Source organism: Sapajus apella, unplaced genomic scaffold (genome assembly GCF_009761245.1).
Source record: "Sapajus apella isolate SASKATOON/1434 unplaced genomic scaffold, GSC_monkey_1.0 scaffold1, whole genome shotgun sequence".
NCBI classification, from domain to species: Eukaryota; Metazoa; Chordata; class Mammalia; order Primates; family Cebidae; genus Sapajus; species Sapajus apella.
In genome coordinates, this window is record NW_022436941.1 from 60,486,830 (window position 1) to 60,502,023 (window position 15,194).

The window sequence follows — 15,194 nt, forward strand, 5'->3', positions numbered from 1 at the left end:
ACTTACTAGCTATGACCTTGAGCAAGTTATTTAGCTTTCTGAGCCTCAATAAAATTAAGACAATATCCATGTCATGGAGTTGCTGAAAAGACTAAATGAGACAGCATATGCAAAATGCCTAGAAGAGACATCAATAGATGTTAGCTTTCTTAAAAAGTGTTCCCTTAAAAAATAAACACACAGCCGGGCATGGTGGTTCATGTCTGTAATCCCAGCACCTTGGGAGGCTGAGGCAGGTGGATCACCTGAGGTCAGCAGTACAAGACCAGAACGACCAACATGATGAAACTCTGTCTCTACCAAAAGTATAAAAATTAGCCAGGCGTAGTGCCGTGCACCTGTAATCCCAGCTAATCAGGAGACTGAGGCAGGAGAATTGCTTGAACCAAGGAGGCAGAGGTTGCAGTAAGATAAGATTAGGCCACTTCACTCCAGCCTGGGTGACAGAGCAAGACTCCATCTCAAAAAAAAAAAAAAAAAAAAGAACACAAAACTAACTGCTTGCCTTCTTTCTCCCATAACTAGGCAGGTAGAGAGTAGCACTCAAAGAAATTGGTTCCAGCCACTCACACAGTGGCTCACACTTTGGGAGGCCAAAACGGGTGGATCACCTGAGGTCAGGAGTTCAAGGCCAGCCTGACCAATATGGTGAAATCTCATCTCTACTAAAAATACAAAACGGGCCAGGTGTGATGGCACATGCCTGTAATCCCAGCTACTTGAGAGGCTGAGACAGGAGAATCGCTTGAACCTGGGAAGTGGGGTTTGCAGTGAACCAAGATCATGCCATTACATACCAGCCTGGGCAAAAAGAGCAAAACTCTGTCTCAAATGAAGGGAAAAAAAAGAAGTTGGTTCAATTACACAATCTACCTTTAGCCTTCTGAGATAAATCCCTAATCCTAAAGATTTAGTAGAATCTTTCTATATGACTAATTTTAAAAAGTTATTGATATGGAACTATATCAGATGGTTTATACTAACACTAATGTGAATTAATTGTTATTAAATTTACTGAAATTGAACATATGCCTAGTCCATATGCAGAACTAGTAGTTAGTTCTAACACTTAAATATCACAACATACAAATACATGTAAAAACAGAGAGCTTTCAATACCTATTATAATAAATTCCATAGCAAACAGGCCTGCTAGCATACATACCTTAAAAAGCCAGTGAAAGATTCTTATACATTCATTCAAAGGATTAGTCTGATTTGATTTATACCATAGGCTTTCACATTATGGCATTACAAGAGATTGTTTAAAATGAGTAAATACAGCGAGGCGCAGTGGCTCACACCTGTAATCCCAGCCCTTTGGGAGGCCAATGTGGGTGGATCACTTGAGGCCGGGAGTTCAAGACCAGCCTGGGCAACACAGCAAGACCCTGGCTCTACCAAAAATAAAAATAAAAATTTAAATTAAAAATATTAGTTGGGCATGGTGACCCACAACTGTCATTCCAGCTATTCAGGAGGCTCAGACAGCAGAATCACTTGAACCTAGGAGTTTGAGGCTGCAGTGAGCTATGATTCCACCACTGCACTCCAGCCTAGGCATGAGAGCAAGAACTTCATCTCTAAAGTTTTTTTTAAAAACAAAAACTAAAAAAACCCCAAGTTAATCTTTTCTCAGTTTACTTTGCCTTTTTCCTTTCTCCCACTGATTTTGTCTGATTGTTTTTCCTATTTCAATATGCTTAAAAAAAATTACAGAGAAGAACAGTTGTTTCATTAAACTGCTGGGACAAGTGGACCAACAGTAAAAGAATAAGGCTGGACCCCCTAACTTTACATCATATACAAAAATTAACCCAAAACAGATCACAGTCCTAAATGTAAGAACTAAAACTATAAAACTCTTAGAATAACACACAGGCAGGGCAGGAAAAAATAAATAAATAAATAGATAAAATTTTAAAATTAACACATAGGCATTAATTATGTGGCCTTGGACTGAACAAATGGTTTCTTAGATATGACACCAAAAGCACAACCAACCAAAGAAAAATAAATTGGACTGCATCAAAATGAAAAGTTTTTGTGCTTCAAAGGATACCAAAAAGAAAGTAAAAAGACAAGTCACGGCTGGACGCAGTGGTGCATGCCTGTTGTCCCAACTACTAGGGAGACTGAGGCAGAAGAATCGCTTAAACCCGGGAGGTGGAGGTTGCAGTGAACTGAGGTCACGCCACTGCACTCCAGCCTGGTGAAAGAGCAAGACTCCGTCTCGAAAAAAAAAAAAAAAAAAAGACAAGCCACATAATGGGAAGCATAAATTCACAAATTATTATCTGATAAGGGTCTAATATTTAGAATACATAAAGAACTCTTACAAATCAACAGTAAAAAGATAAATAGCCCAATTTTAAAATGGGCAAGAGATCTAGATGAATAAACATTTCCCCGAGAAGATATACAAATGCCCAACAAGCAAATGAAAAGATGCTCAGTATCATTAGTTATTAGGGAAATGGCAATCAAAATCACAATGATACCATTTCGTACCCACTAGAATGACTATAATCAAAAAGACAGACAATAACAAGTGTTGCAAGTGTCAGCAAGCATTTAAAGAAAGTGCAACACCCATACAATGCTGATAGGAATGTAAAACGGTACAACCACTTTAGAAAACACTTCGGCAGTTCCTCAAAAAGTTAAACACAGAGTTACCATATGACCAAGCAATTTCACTACAAGAGCGGTAAAAACATATGTCCATGCAAAAATTTATACACAAATATTCACAGCTGCACTATTAATTAGAGACAAAAAGTGGAAACAATCCATAAGTTCAACTGAGTACTGTATTAACATATTCATGCAATTGAATATTATTCAGCTATAAAAATGAAGTACTGATGTATGCTACAACATGGATGAACCTTGAAAACATGCTAAATGAAAAAAGTAAGACACAAAAGGCCACAGATTGAATGATTTCATTTATATCAAATGTCCAGGATGGGCAAATCGATAAGACAGAAAATAGATTAGTTGTTGCCAGGGGGCAGGAGAAGTGACTATTATTGGGTACAAGGTTTCTTTTGGGGGTGATGAAAATGTTTGTGAATCAGATAGTGATGACAGTTACACAACTTTGGGAATATATTTTAAAACCACTGAATTGTACACTTTAAAAGGGTGATTTTTATGGTACAATAATAACTCAATTAAAGAACAAAAAAAAATAGAGTAATAAAAAGCAGCACAACTAAGGAATGAAGCAAGTGCTGCTTTTCTGACCCAACATTTCTGTACACTTACTATACTTCAGACCTATGCTGGTTGATAGGAACCCAAAGATGAGTAAAACAAAGTTGCTATCTTCTCCTTAGCCTAGAAATGTTTCTTATTTCTGAAGAGTGTGGCAACTTTAAAATGCAAAAACATCAAGTGTAAACCACAGACAACCCAAGAGAATGCAGATATTTACATTATAAACCCTCTCAATTACCTAGAAGGAGATTTTTTAGGTTTCACTAAATATGTGGGAGGGGAGAGATATGTTTCTAGTATTAGATGTTAAATAACTCACTGTTTCCCAGGCTGACCATGTCATTTTCCAAGAATTATTATTTAAATAGCTTCATTTCACTTATTTGAAATGTTTTTTATAAATGTTTCTTGATTATATCACTTTGAATGTATCATTTTTCTCAATGACTTCTGGATTCTCTATTTTTGACATTCAAAAGCCTCATGATAAACACAAATTATCCCAAAATAAAATGTGTTCTAACACTGTATTACAATAACTATATGAAAACTTTATTTTTTGTAATATAACAAGACAGTTCTCTAAACTGTTTGGGCTCTAATAAAATTTTCACGAATCAGGGAAAATCTGGTTTCCTGATGGCTGCACTTCTATAAAAGAATCGCTACCAAAAATCAAAGTAATGTTTAGACAGAAAATTAGGCTGAATAGTACTACCTTAAACATGGCAAAAGAAAAAAAAAGGAATGTTCTACTTAATCCAGGATACTAAATACTTCTTATTCTTCTAATACATTATTTACACTAAATTCCCAAAAGGCAAAACTAAAATCTACATTATTATTACCTTATCTTTGGCCTCAGGCAGTGTGATTTCTCTAGGTTCTAAAAATGGTATTTCCCGAAAAGGTGGAACACATCTGACTGTATCTGGTATATAATGTGTATGAAACAATGGCGGCATTGAGTATCTTCGTTCACCTGATAAAGGCACTATCTGGTTAACTACAGTTGGCTCTTGGTGGGGTGAATGGAAACGCTGCCGTTTACCATCAAGAGGAAGGCTTTTTTCATCGCTTAATCTCCTGAAAACAAGCAATATACCTTAGTGATTAAAGATATAACTTTTTGATAACAAATAAAAAGCAATTAAAAATATATAAATGTCGTAAGAGATAAAATATTACAATTCTTTCAATAAAAGTACATTATTAGTTTTATATGGATCTTAAAAATATTCATGTTAAGCACAAGAAATGCCTCTCAACACCTTAGAAAACACAGTAACAATGCAGAAAGAAAAAATTACATGTATATATTGGGGTTAGTCTCCTGTATTTGAACCACCCCAATGTTTCACTATCTCAGTAGTGAAAATTTTGTAGAAAAAGTTCTATTTATAGAATTACTAAGAAGAAAAGATTCAAACTATAACATAAAGAAGATAAAATTAAGTGAGCTAAATGCCAGTTACAAAAAAGGGCTTTTTGAATATACCTGTGTTCTGGCTCATCAGCAGGAAACACCAAATTAAGAAATACTTTTTAATAAAGCTATAAAGACACTGGACAAGAAGAAATTAGAAAATGAGCTGCAACTCAGAGAATAGTATTAATATTAAATTTCTCGAGCATAATTAATGTATTTTGGTTATACATGAGAAAAGCCTTGTTTTTAGGAAGAATAAGCTGACATGTTTTGAGGTAAAATAAAATGTCAACAACTTTCTTTTATATGGTTCAGGAAAAAAGCAAGTGGGCAGGAAGAAAAAGAGAAACCAAATGTAGTAAAACTTTTAACTCATGAATCTAGGCAAAAGACATACAGATATTCACTATATTATTCTTTACATTTTTCTGGAGGTTTAAATATTTGCAAAATATAAAGAAAAAATCATTAAAGAGTAAACATTTGTTGGGAAAAAAGACATTTACTTCATTGATATATTAAGGTGTTCATTTGTTAATACTTTATGCCACAGAAAATAGTCCAATTCCTTTTAAGCTGGAAAATTCTATGGGTCATAGAAGGTTTTTTTAACATTCCTTTGGGATTATGTCAATTCCTCTCTTTGACAGATCTGCAAAATAAGTGGACCCCTACTCACAGGTAAAGTATACAATGCTAAATGCATAAAAGCATATTTATAATACTACTTTTAAACATAAAAGTATTTTAGCGCTATATATGCTGAATGTCTTCTAATGAGAATGCCAATTTTAATTTGAAAAATATGTTTGGCCAGGCATGGTGGCTCATGCCTGTAATCCCAGCACTTTGGGAGGCTGAGGTGGGTGGATCACAAGGTCAGGAGTTCAAGACCAGCCTGGCCAAGGTGGTGAAACCCTTCTACTAAAAATACAAAAATTAGCCGGGCATGGTTGCAGGCACCTATAATCCCAGCTACTCGGGAGGCTGAGGCAGGGAATTGGTTCAACCTGGGAGGTAGAGGTTGCAGTGACCCGAGATCATGCCACTGCACTCCAGCCTGGGTAACAGAGCGAGACTCCATCTCAAAATATATATATATTTTCAGACATATATATATATATCATCTCTACTAAAAGTACAATGTTTAACTACAAATTAATGGAGCTTATTTTCATTCTTGATTCATGAATTGGCTATAAAGGCAATTTCTAAAGAATAAAATCTGAATAAAGTCAATACTGTCAGAATTATAAAACTTTTATCAACAGTTTTGAAGAACAACCTGTAGTGCTTATAAGCCTATGACTCAGTGACATATAACATTTCAAATCCCAGCCATGCCACTTCTGAGTAACTAGTTACTTAACCTTTATGTGAGTCAACTTTCTCCTCAACAGAAGAGGAATAAAAGTATCTACCTCAGTGTTGTGTTATTTTATCAAACCATTATTTGCAAAGGCTTAGAATAATGCTTACTACATAGTGAGCAATCAATAATTCCTAGCTAGTGTTATTATTTTTTTATAGCACCTTCTCACCAATAGTATTTTTTTTATGAGACATAAAAGCTATAGAATGTTTATATAGGTTTTTCAGTAATAGTGATATCTTTCAAATATTACCAAATGTTATTTTAATAATCACCTCTCAAATTCTGTCATATTTTGTAATAAATGAATTTCTTTTAATCAAATAGATTAAAACTGACTCCTGACTTGACTACAGGAAGCTTTATGTCACGCAGAAATTTTCACTACAATATTTGTTATCATGGAACCTTACCTGTGTAAGATGTAGATAAATCAAAAGAAAAACAAAGTTTACTAGAAAGAAAATGTTATAATTGTGTCTACCTAGAAATTCTAATGTTGAAGTCCTAAGCCCTACTACCTCAGAATGTGACTGTATTTGGAGAAAGGACTTCTTAAAAGTTAACTAAGTTAAAGTGGAGTCTTTAAGATGAACCTTAATCTAATATGACTGGTGTCCTTAGAAGAAGAGATGAGGACACAGAAAACACAGAGAAACAACCATATTAGGACACAGTGACAAAGCAGCCATCTACAAGGCAAGAAAAGAAGCCTCAGAAAAAACCAACCCTGCCAACACCTTGATCTTGATCTTGATCTAGCCTCCAGAATTGTGAGAAAATAAATTTCTGTGGTGTAAGCCACCCAATGTGTGGTACGTTGTTATGGCAACCCTACCCCAGCAAATGAATACAGAAGGCCATCTCATTTCATTAAAAAATATCAATTAAAAAGTGGTTTTCTAGCCAGTGCAGTGGCTCATGCCTATAATCCCAGCACTCTGGGAGGCCGAGGAGGGCAGATCACAAGGTTAGAGATCGAGACTATCTGGCCAACATGGGAAAACCCCGTCTCTACTAAAAATACAAATATTAGCTGGGCGTGATGGCACATGCCTATAGTGCCAGCTACTCAGGAGGCTGAGGCAGGAGAATCACCTGAACCCAGGAGGCAGAGGTTGCAATGAGTTCAGATTGTGCCACTGCACTCCAGCCTGGCAACAGACTGAGACTCCATCTCAAAAAGAAGTGGTTTTCTGAAGAAATTTAAATTTACTCTAGAAAATGAAAGCCTGGGATCTAGAAAAAGAAAACCTGGGGTCTAGGAAAAGGATGATCTGATGAAAGGCAGAAACAAAGATATAATAAAGCAGGAACAAATCAACAAAAGAACCCCTGAAATTTTTAAACATATAAAAATGTTAAAATTCCATAACTGATCCGATCGCACAGGTCCCAGAAAACAACATAGGGTCCATACAATATTAATTCAAGATACAGTGTTACAGAGTTCTCAGAAATACAAAAATATTCTTTTAAAATAATTAAGAAGTACTTACTTCCTTCCTCGAAATAATGGGGAAGCTGAGGTCTGTATTGGACTGACATTTCCATATGTCAACTGCTGTAACGATACAGCTCTCGACAAGCTTTCAAAATCAAAGAAAAGAACAGTAATAATATACATATTTTTCTTTAAAAACAAAACCAATTTCTGAAAATAAAATTAGATATATCCCTGCTCAAAAAAAAAAGTGATGATATATTCTCCACATTCAAAAGTTTCATACAAAAGGGTTATGTCAAACAGAAAATGAAATTTATCAACAACAGGGGCCAAAATATTACCATACTTACTCTGCACTCTGAAAGTTGAATTGTGCATCTATAAGCTGCTGGTGTGAATAAACGGTTGGTGACAGGTTAAAGAAGTTATTATGTTGTTGATGATTTGGAGTGAAGGGTGGGCGACCCAAAATTGAGTTTGGGAACATGCTCTTGTTCACTGGAAGTGAACATGTATTCTTCTACCTAGGAAAATTTAAAAAGATAATACTAAATTATTATAGCTTAAAGATACTAAACACTTTAATAACTATTATCCACTAATTTAAAACAGTTATCAAGTTACAAATTTTATTTGCAAAGTTAAATAGGTCTCTTAAGTGCCACTGTAGGTAACAAGAGAAAACTACTAATAAATTCTAAATTTTAAGATTAACGTTTATTCAAATAGCAAATATGCACATTTCTAATTTTCTGATGAATTGTCCCTAATATATTTACCCTCATATTAACAAATCTTTTAGAAAATCAAGTTATCACCTGACATTAATAAAATCCCACAGATTCTTAAATATATTCTCAATCTAATTTAAACAAAGGTATAAGCCATCATACAACATCCTGATACCTAGAACTTGGATCTTAAGGTCTGATCAAATAAGGAATGGATTTTATATTGTCTTTAACAATTTATAAAATTCTGAGATTCCCCTCAAAGTCTACATACTTTATACAAAAGACTTCTAATAAAAGAGGGCTATATTCCACAGGAATAGGAAAAAACTATACAAAACAATCAGAATCCTTCACTGATCCAAGAAGGACAGTAGACATTTACTCTTTGCAATGACAGATATATCAAGGCTGTAGTCTTGCAAAGGATAGGATAGGGTAATAAACTGAAAACAAGTATCAGGTAAAGTCTGCAAAGAAAAACAGCCCACTTTCTCAAAGCAAGCAATTAGAAAACTCTTTTACAGGGAAAAGAGTAACAAGAGAACCTATACCATAATAATACTTGGAAGTCCATCAAGAAAACGTCAAGCTAGCTACCTAATCAACCTAACATGAAGCCTCAAGTTGACAAGCCCTACCCACACACTTTTAGAGTTTCTAATTAGACTCCTGATATTCTCACTTAAAATAGACATCCATGGATCACCAGAAGAAAAACAAAACCTGGGAATAAATAGAAACAATGTCAGGAACAAACGAACACTCAAAAAAAAAAAGTGGGGTGGGGGCAGGTGCGGTGGCTCACACCTAGAATCCCAACACCCTGGGAGAACAAGGTGGAAGGATTACTTGAACTCAGGAGTTAGCCTGGGCAACAAAGTGAGACCATGTCTCTATAAAAAAATCAAAAAATTAGCCAGGAACAGTAGTGTGTACCTATGGTCCCAGCTACATGGGAGGCTTCAGCGGGAGGATCACTTGAGTCCAGGAGGTCAATGCTGCAATAAATCATGTTCATGCCACTGCACTCCAGCCTGGGTGACAGGGCGAGACCCTAACTCAAACAATAAAATAAAAAGGCTCTGGGAAATTATAAAATTGAAAGCAGAACTATCCAGCAGAAAGTTAAAGATAACTTTGAGGAAATGTATTAGAACAAAAAGGAAAAGTTGTTAGGGTCAGGAAGGAGGCAAGGCAACAGAAAACAAAAGAGTATTAAACTATGTGATCCAACATTATAACATAAGGTCCAGGAAGAACAGAGAAAATACAGAGGACATTATCTAATAAATAAAACAAAAAAAAAATGTCAAAGACTGAAAGACACTAATCCCCAGACTAAAAGGACCTAGAGAGTACAAAGTACAATAAAAAAGATACACGTCAAGGTATATTATAGTGAAGTTTCAGAATATCGCACACAAAAAAAGGAAGTTTATAAAATATTCCAGAGGGAGAAAATGCTATAAATAAAGGGCAAGAAATCAAAATGGCTTTGGACTCCTCAACAGCACAGGAAATGGACTCAGGACTTCAAAGTTCTGAGGGAAATGTTCTCAGGCTGTAATTCTATACCTAGCTACACTATCAATGCAACGGAGACTAGAAACAGTTTAGACAAGTAAGGTATCAAAAAAAGAAAATCTGGAATCTAGAAGAAGGGAAATCTGATGTAGGGCAGAAACAAAGTAAATTCCCCAAGATGATAGTGATGGGGAGCTAACAGTTCAAATTAGAATAGGAGGATGCAGGGCTTCAAGAAGATATCTAAGGAAAAAAAAAAAAAAATCAACTGATAGATTACCTAACGTATTTGACCATGGAGAAAAGTTCTGTTAACAGAGTAGAAATACTTTTAGAAATACAGAAGGCCGGGCGCGGTGGCTCAAGCCTGTAATCCCAGCATTTTGGGAGGCCGAGGTGGGTGGATCACGAGGTCAAGAGATCGAGACCATCCTGGTCAACACAGTGAAACCCCATCTCTACTAAAAATACAAAAAAAAATCAGCTGGGCATGGTGGTGCGTGCCTGTAATCCCAGCTACTCAGGAGGCTGAGGCAGGAGAATTGCCTGAACCCAGGAGGTGGAGGTTGCGGTGAGCCGAGATCGCGCCATTGCACTCCAGCCTGGGTAACAAGAGCGAAACTCCGTCCCAAAAAAAAAAAAAAAGAAATACAGAAAAGCAGCTAGTTAAAAATAAATTACCAAAGAAAAAAACACTCAATAGGTAATATTAAAAAGCGGCCGGGCACAGTGGCTCATGCCTGTAATCCCAGCACCTTGGGAGGCCAAGGGAGGCGGATCACAAGGTCAAGAGATCAAGGCCATCCTGGCCAACATGGCGAAACCCCATCTCTACTAAAAGTACAAAAATTAGCTTGGTGTGGTGGTACACACCTGTAAACCCAGCTAGTCGGGAGGCTGAGGCAGAATAGCTTGAACTCAGGAGGCAGTGGTTGCAGTAAGCCAATATCAAACCACTGAAATCTAGCCTGGCGACAGAGCAAGACTCTGCCTCAAAAACAAAACAAAAAAAGGCAATATAATCAGGTTACCTACCTGATTATTATAATAATGTTAAGATGGAATATACTGATTTTTTTAAATTTTTGAATATACTGATTTTTAAAAAAATGAGTTACCACATAAAATTTAGTATATTTATATGACACATTATACTATGAATTTATGTTTATATATCACATATCACAATTTTATATGGATGACAGTGTACAAAAAGTGCTAAATCCGTATGTTCAGTAAATATAAATTAAAATAATTACAGAAGCTTTATTCTTTTTTTTAAAACAACAGAGAAAAATAACACTATGTAGCCAGAAGAACTGAAGAAATTGCCTTTGGGGATTGTGGCTAAGAGGGCTGGAAAAACTGTAAGAGACAACAGGGGAGAAAAAGAAAGATCTGGGAAGAAACTAATAAATCATTCGCAAACATTGCTCCTTGTTTTTTCAATTCTGTAAGATGAAAATTTCCTAGGTTGGCCACAGATGACAAGACTCACCAGTCCAGGGTTCTTAACAGACTGTGGACAAAATTCTATGAAATATCATCAGACCTCATCCCAAATGCCTGACTCTAATTTGGACCAGAGACAAGGTTAACCTCCAGAAAATCAGGGTCTGTCAACTTTCTTTTTTTTTTTTTTTTTTTTGAGACGGAGTTTCGCTCTTGTTACCCAGGCTGGAGTGCAATGGCGCGATCTCGGCTCACCGCAACCTCCGCCTCCTAGGTTCAGACAATTCTCCTGCCTCAGCCTCCTGAGTAGCTGGGATTACAGGCACGCGCCACCATGCCCAGCTAATTTTTTGTAGTTTTAGTAGAGACGGGGTTTCACCGTGTTGACCAGGATGGTCTCGATCTCTTGACCTCGTGATCCAACCGCCTCGGCCTCCCAAAGTGCTGTGTCAACTTTCTTTAGGAGGCTCTTATGTCTTTTTAAGAGAGATTTTTAAAAAAGAAAATAAATCCTATCATATCTCCTCAGCTGTACACCCTAACTTGTTCAGAGGAAATGGGCAAACATCTTGAACTAAGCAGCATTCCAGGGAATCCCCTAGTAAAAATACATACAATAACCCTAGGCTGGGCAGTTGCTCATACCTGTAATCCCAGTACTTTGGGAGACTGAGGCAGGCAGATTGTTTGAGCCCAGGAGTTAGAGACTAGCCTGGGCAACATGGTGAAACCTGATCTCTACAACAAATACAAAAATTAGGCCAGGCGCGGTGGCACACGCCTGTAATCCCAGCACTTATGGAGGCTGAGGCGGGTGGATCACCTGAAGTCAGGAGTTCAAGAACAGCCTGACGAACATGGCGAAACCCCATCTCTACTAAAAATACAAAAATTAGCCGGGCATGGTTGCAGGCACCCGTAATCCCAGCTACTCATGAGGCTGAGGCAGGAAAATGGCTAAAACCCATGAGGCAGAGGTTGCAGGGAGCCAAAATCGCCCCACTGCACTCCAGCCTGGGCAACAAGAACAAGACTCTCTGTCTTGGGGGCGGGGGGGGGGGGGGGGGGGGGGGGGGGAAGAGTAGATTAATTCCTAGTAATTTCTAGTGATAAAGTGTTTGGTCCTGTAATTTGTAACCTGGAATCTCTGTCCTCCACTTGACCTCTCCTCCAACAAATCAGAGAACACTCAAGATTATATATTATAATTCCTTCATCAGTATTTTCTGGAAAGCAGAATCTACCTAGTATAAAAACCAGAAGTGGCCGGGCGCGGTGGCTCAAGCCTGTAATCCCAGCACTTTGGGAGGCCGAGGCGGGTGGATCACGAGGTCAAGAGATCGAGACCATCCTGGTCAACATGGTGAAACCCTGTCTCTATTAAAAAAAAAAAAATACAAAAAATTAGCTGGGCATGGTGGCGCGTGCCTGTAATCCCAGCTACTCAGGAGGCTGAGGCAGGAGAACTGCCTGAACCCAGGAGACGGAGGTTGCGGTGAGCCGAGATCGCGCCATTGCACTCCAGCCTGGGTAACAAGAGCGAAACTCCGTCTCAAAAAAAAAAAAAAAAAAAAAAAAAAAACCAGAACTGTACTGGCTAAATCAAGATACTCTCCATTTTGTCCAAATACCTTTGATCCCTTAAACCCACTTCTTTTCTCCACAATACAGAAAGTCCAGTTCCTAAATCCTGCTAACCCACTGTGAAAACCACTTCCAGGTTCTAAACAGGACATTCCTTTTGGTTAAGAATTAAATTCCATCCAAGTGAAGAATCTAGTCACATGGCTCCAAATGGGCATTTCTTAAACAACTCACAAATGGCCTGTTTCACATGGAGCCTATCTGTTACAGGACATTTCCAGAACCGACATAATTAGGGCTATTCACACCAACAAAGTAACGTCACTATTAATGGCTATTAATCAGCATAAATTAATAGACTTATGGCTGTTAATCAGTACACATTAGAAGCCTTGTGGTACTGAACTATACAATATGAAGACATTTTAAAAAGTACTATGTTACCTGTAACTATAAAAACACCAATTTAGTTGATCAGTAACAATCTCTTTCCTCAAAAAAAGCATACCCTGCACACCTATTATTTAGCTTGTGTTTTATACTTTCCATTTGTTTCTTCTGTTGCCCTACTGATAAATAACTGCTATTTTCAACAAAGAGTTGAAAGAGATAAGTAATTTAGAGAATCCATAAGTTGTGAGACACGTAAGCCTTTCATGTTCTCACCTCGAGAAACGAAGAGCCTTTCTACAAAGGCTGAACAAGAAAGGTCTTGTTCAGTCTTAACAGTCTTAACCTGTGCATTTTCCTATAAAGCGAAATTTAATTTCATACCATTTAAATAAGCCTGAAAAAGATAAATGCCTTTTAAATTTTTTAATTAATCCATATATTTACCTTAGTTCTTCACCACCCTTTTAAACACCATGCAGGGGTCCCAAGACAATCTTCCTCTTTCGGTCCTGGAGGGGAGCACACGTGGAAGAAAAAAAGAGTAAGCAAAGTAAGCGGTCCTAAGAGTCTTCAAAATGTACAGCAGCCCAGGGGCCGCCCATGAATCTGGAATAACCAAGAGATACTGCCGGAATCTCCCACGCAAAACAAAACGCTACAGTTTCGGAAAAAGTTTCCCGCGCCCCGCCCCCGACCTGGGCCTACACGGTTGCATTCCTGTCCGAAACCCCCTAAACTCACAGGTGTCCTCGGGGAAGGGCTAAGCAGGGTCTACCCGCACAGCCCGCTCAGAAGCTCCAAGGCCCCAGCGGGGACTCCTGGGCGTACTCGGCGGTAGCTTTCTCCGGAACCAAAGGCGGTAGTGGTGGCCGTCGGACAGCTAGGCCCAGCTCCAACTCCGGCTCCGGCTTACGATCTAACCCCTGGCACAGCTATCAGGGGAGGAGCAACACAAGAAAAGGCAGGGACTGCAAGGATATAGAAGGTTGGGGGCGGTGGCAAAAAGCGGAAGACCAAAAAGTCGCCGAAAAAACGGCGTAGAAAGCCCTGTCAAAGACACCCGGAAGATCGACGTGACACCGGATGAAAATAGCCAGCGGGGAGCAAGAGGTCACACTTCCGGTAACCGCCTCGCCCCCTCGTAGGCGCGCTTTACTTGAATGCGCAGGCGCAAGACACCAGGGGTTGGAAGGAAGTGATTTCTTAACTGCTGCCAGCACCAGCTGGGAAAGGGTTGGGAGGGCACTAAGAGGAAGGGAGCAGGCAGTCGGCGGAAGGTTAATGTGACTCCGGTGGAGAAGAGTAGGGGAACATTGGTTAAAGAAAAGCTTCTCTGGAGACGAGTCACTCTGCCAACACACGAAGGACCCACAGAAAACGTTTATTAGAGCTAGAACAGCTGTACGTGAAAAAAAAAAATGTTTTATTTCTCTCTAAAGCCTGGACTTAGCGCCCTGCCCATAGTAATAGCTAGCATTACTAATTCAACCAATATTTATTGATATCTCCTTTTGAGTGAGCTATAATAGTTTGTGGAAATGTCTAAATTGTTTAATAATGCAAATCTGTTTGCCGTACTCCTTTGTTGTCCATTTAATGTTTATAAAATCTGACCCCTCCATTTCTGAAATTGGTAATTTGTATGTCATCTATTTTCCTCATCAGTCTGGCGAGGGGCTTCTCGGTTTTACGGATCTCAAAGCCCGTCTTCGCTTTCTTGGATTTTCTCTACTGGTTTTCTGCTATTTCATTGATTTCGGCTCTTTTGTTTATTGTTTATTCTGCTACTAATTTTTTTAATTTTTAAATTTATTGTTTTGTTTTTCTAGTTTCTTAACTCAGAAACTGATGATCACTAATTTTAGATGTCTCTTGTTTCTACAGGAATTTGGTGGGATAAGTGTCCCTTTATACTGTTTTACCTACATCTCACATATTTTGATATGTCTTTTCATTTTCCTTCATTTCAAAATACTTTGTAATTTCCCCATTGATTTCTTTCTTTTTTTTTTTTTTTTTTTTTTTTTTTTTTTT

The 15,194-nt window shown here is 38.0% G+C and overlaps 1 protein-coding gene across 6 annotated transcripts in view; it reads right to left on the reverse strand.

The window, feature by feature from the left end:
- TENT2 (terminal nucleotidyltransferase 2) overlaps window positions 1–15,194 on the reverse strand; it is an 82,293-nt gene that overhangs the window by 53,870 nt on the left and 13,229 nt on the right. For 2 of the 6 annotated variants that reach the window (XM_032277345.1, XM_032277327.1), the window contains exons 1-5: window positions 13,902–14,261; window positions 13,605–13,669; window positions 7,824–7,997; window positions 7,526–7,615; window positions 4,074–4,311 (exon numbers count right to left, since the gene is read on the reverse strand). In XM_032277345.1, the coding sequence (XP_032133236.1) occupies window positions 4,074–4,311; window positions 7,526–7,615; window positions 7,824–7,960 (465 nt within the window). In that variant the 5' untranslated portion in view covers window positions 7,961–7,997; window positions 13,605–13,669; window positions 13,902–14,261. Of the gene's footprint in view, window positions 1–4,073; window positions 4,312–7,525; window positions 7,616–7,823; window positions 7,998–13,604; window positions 13,670–13,901; window positions 14,263–15,194 lie in introns of those variants that run through there. The other 4 variants (XM_032277354.1, XM_032277358.1, XM_032277334.1 and 1 more) reach the window with 3 other exon arrangements.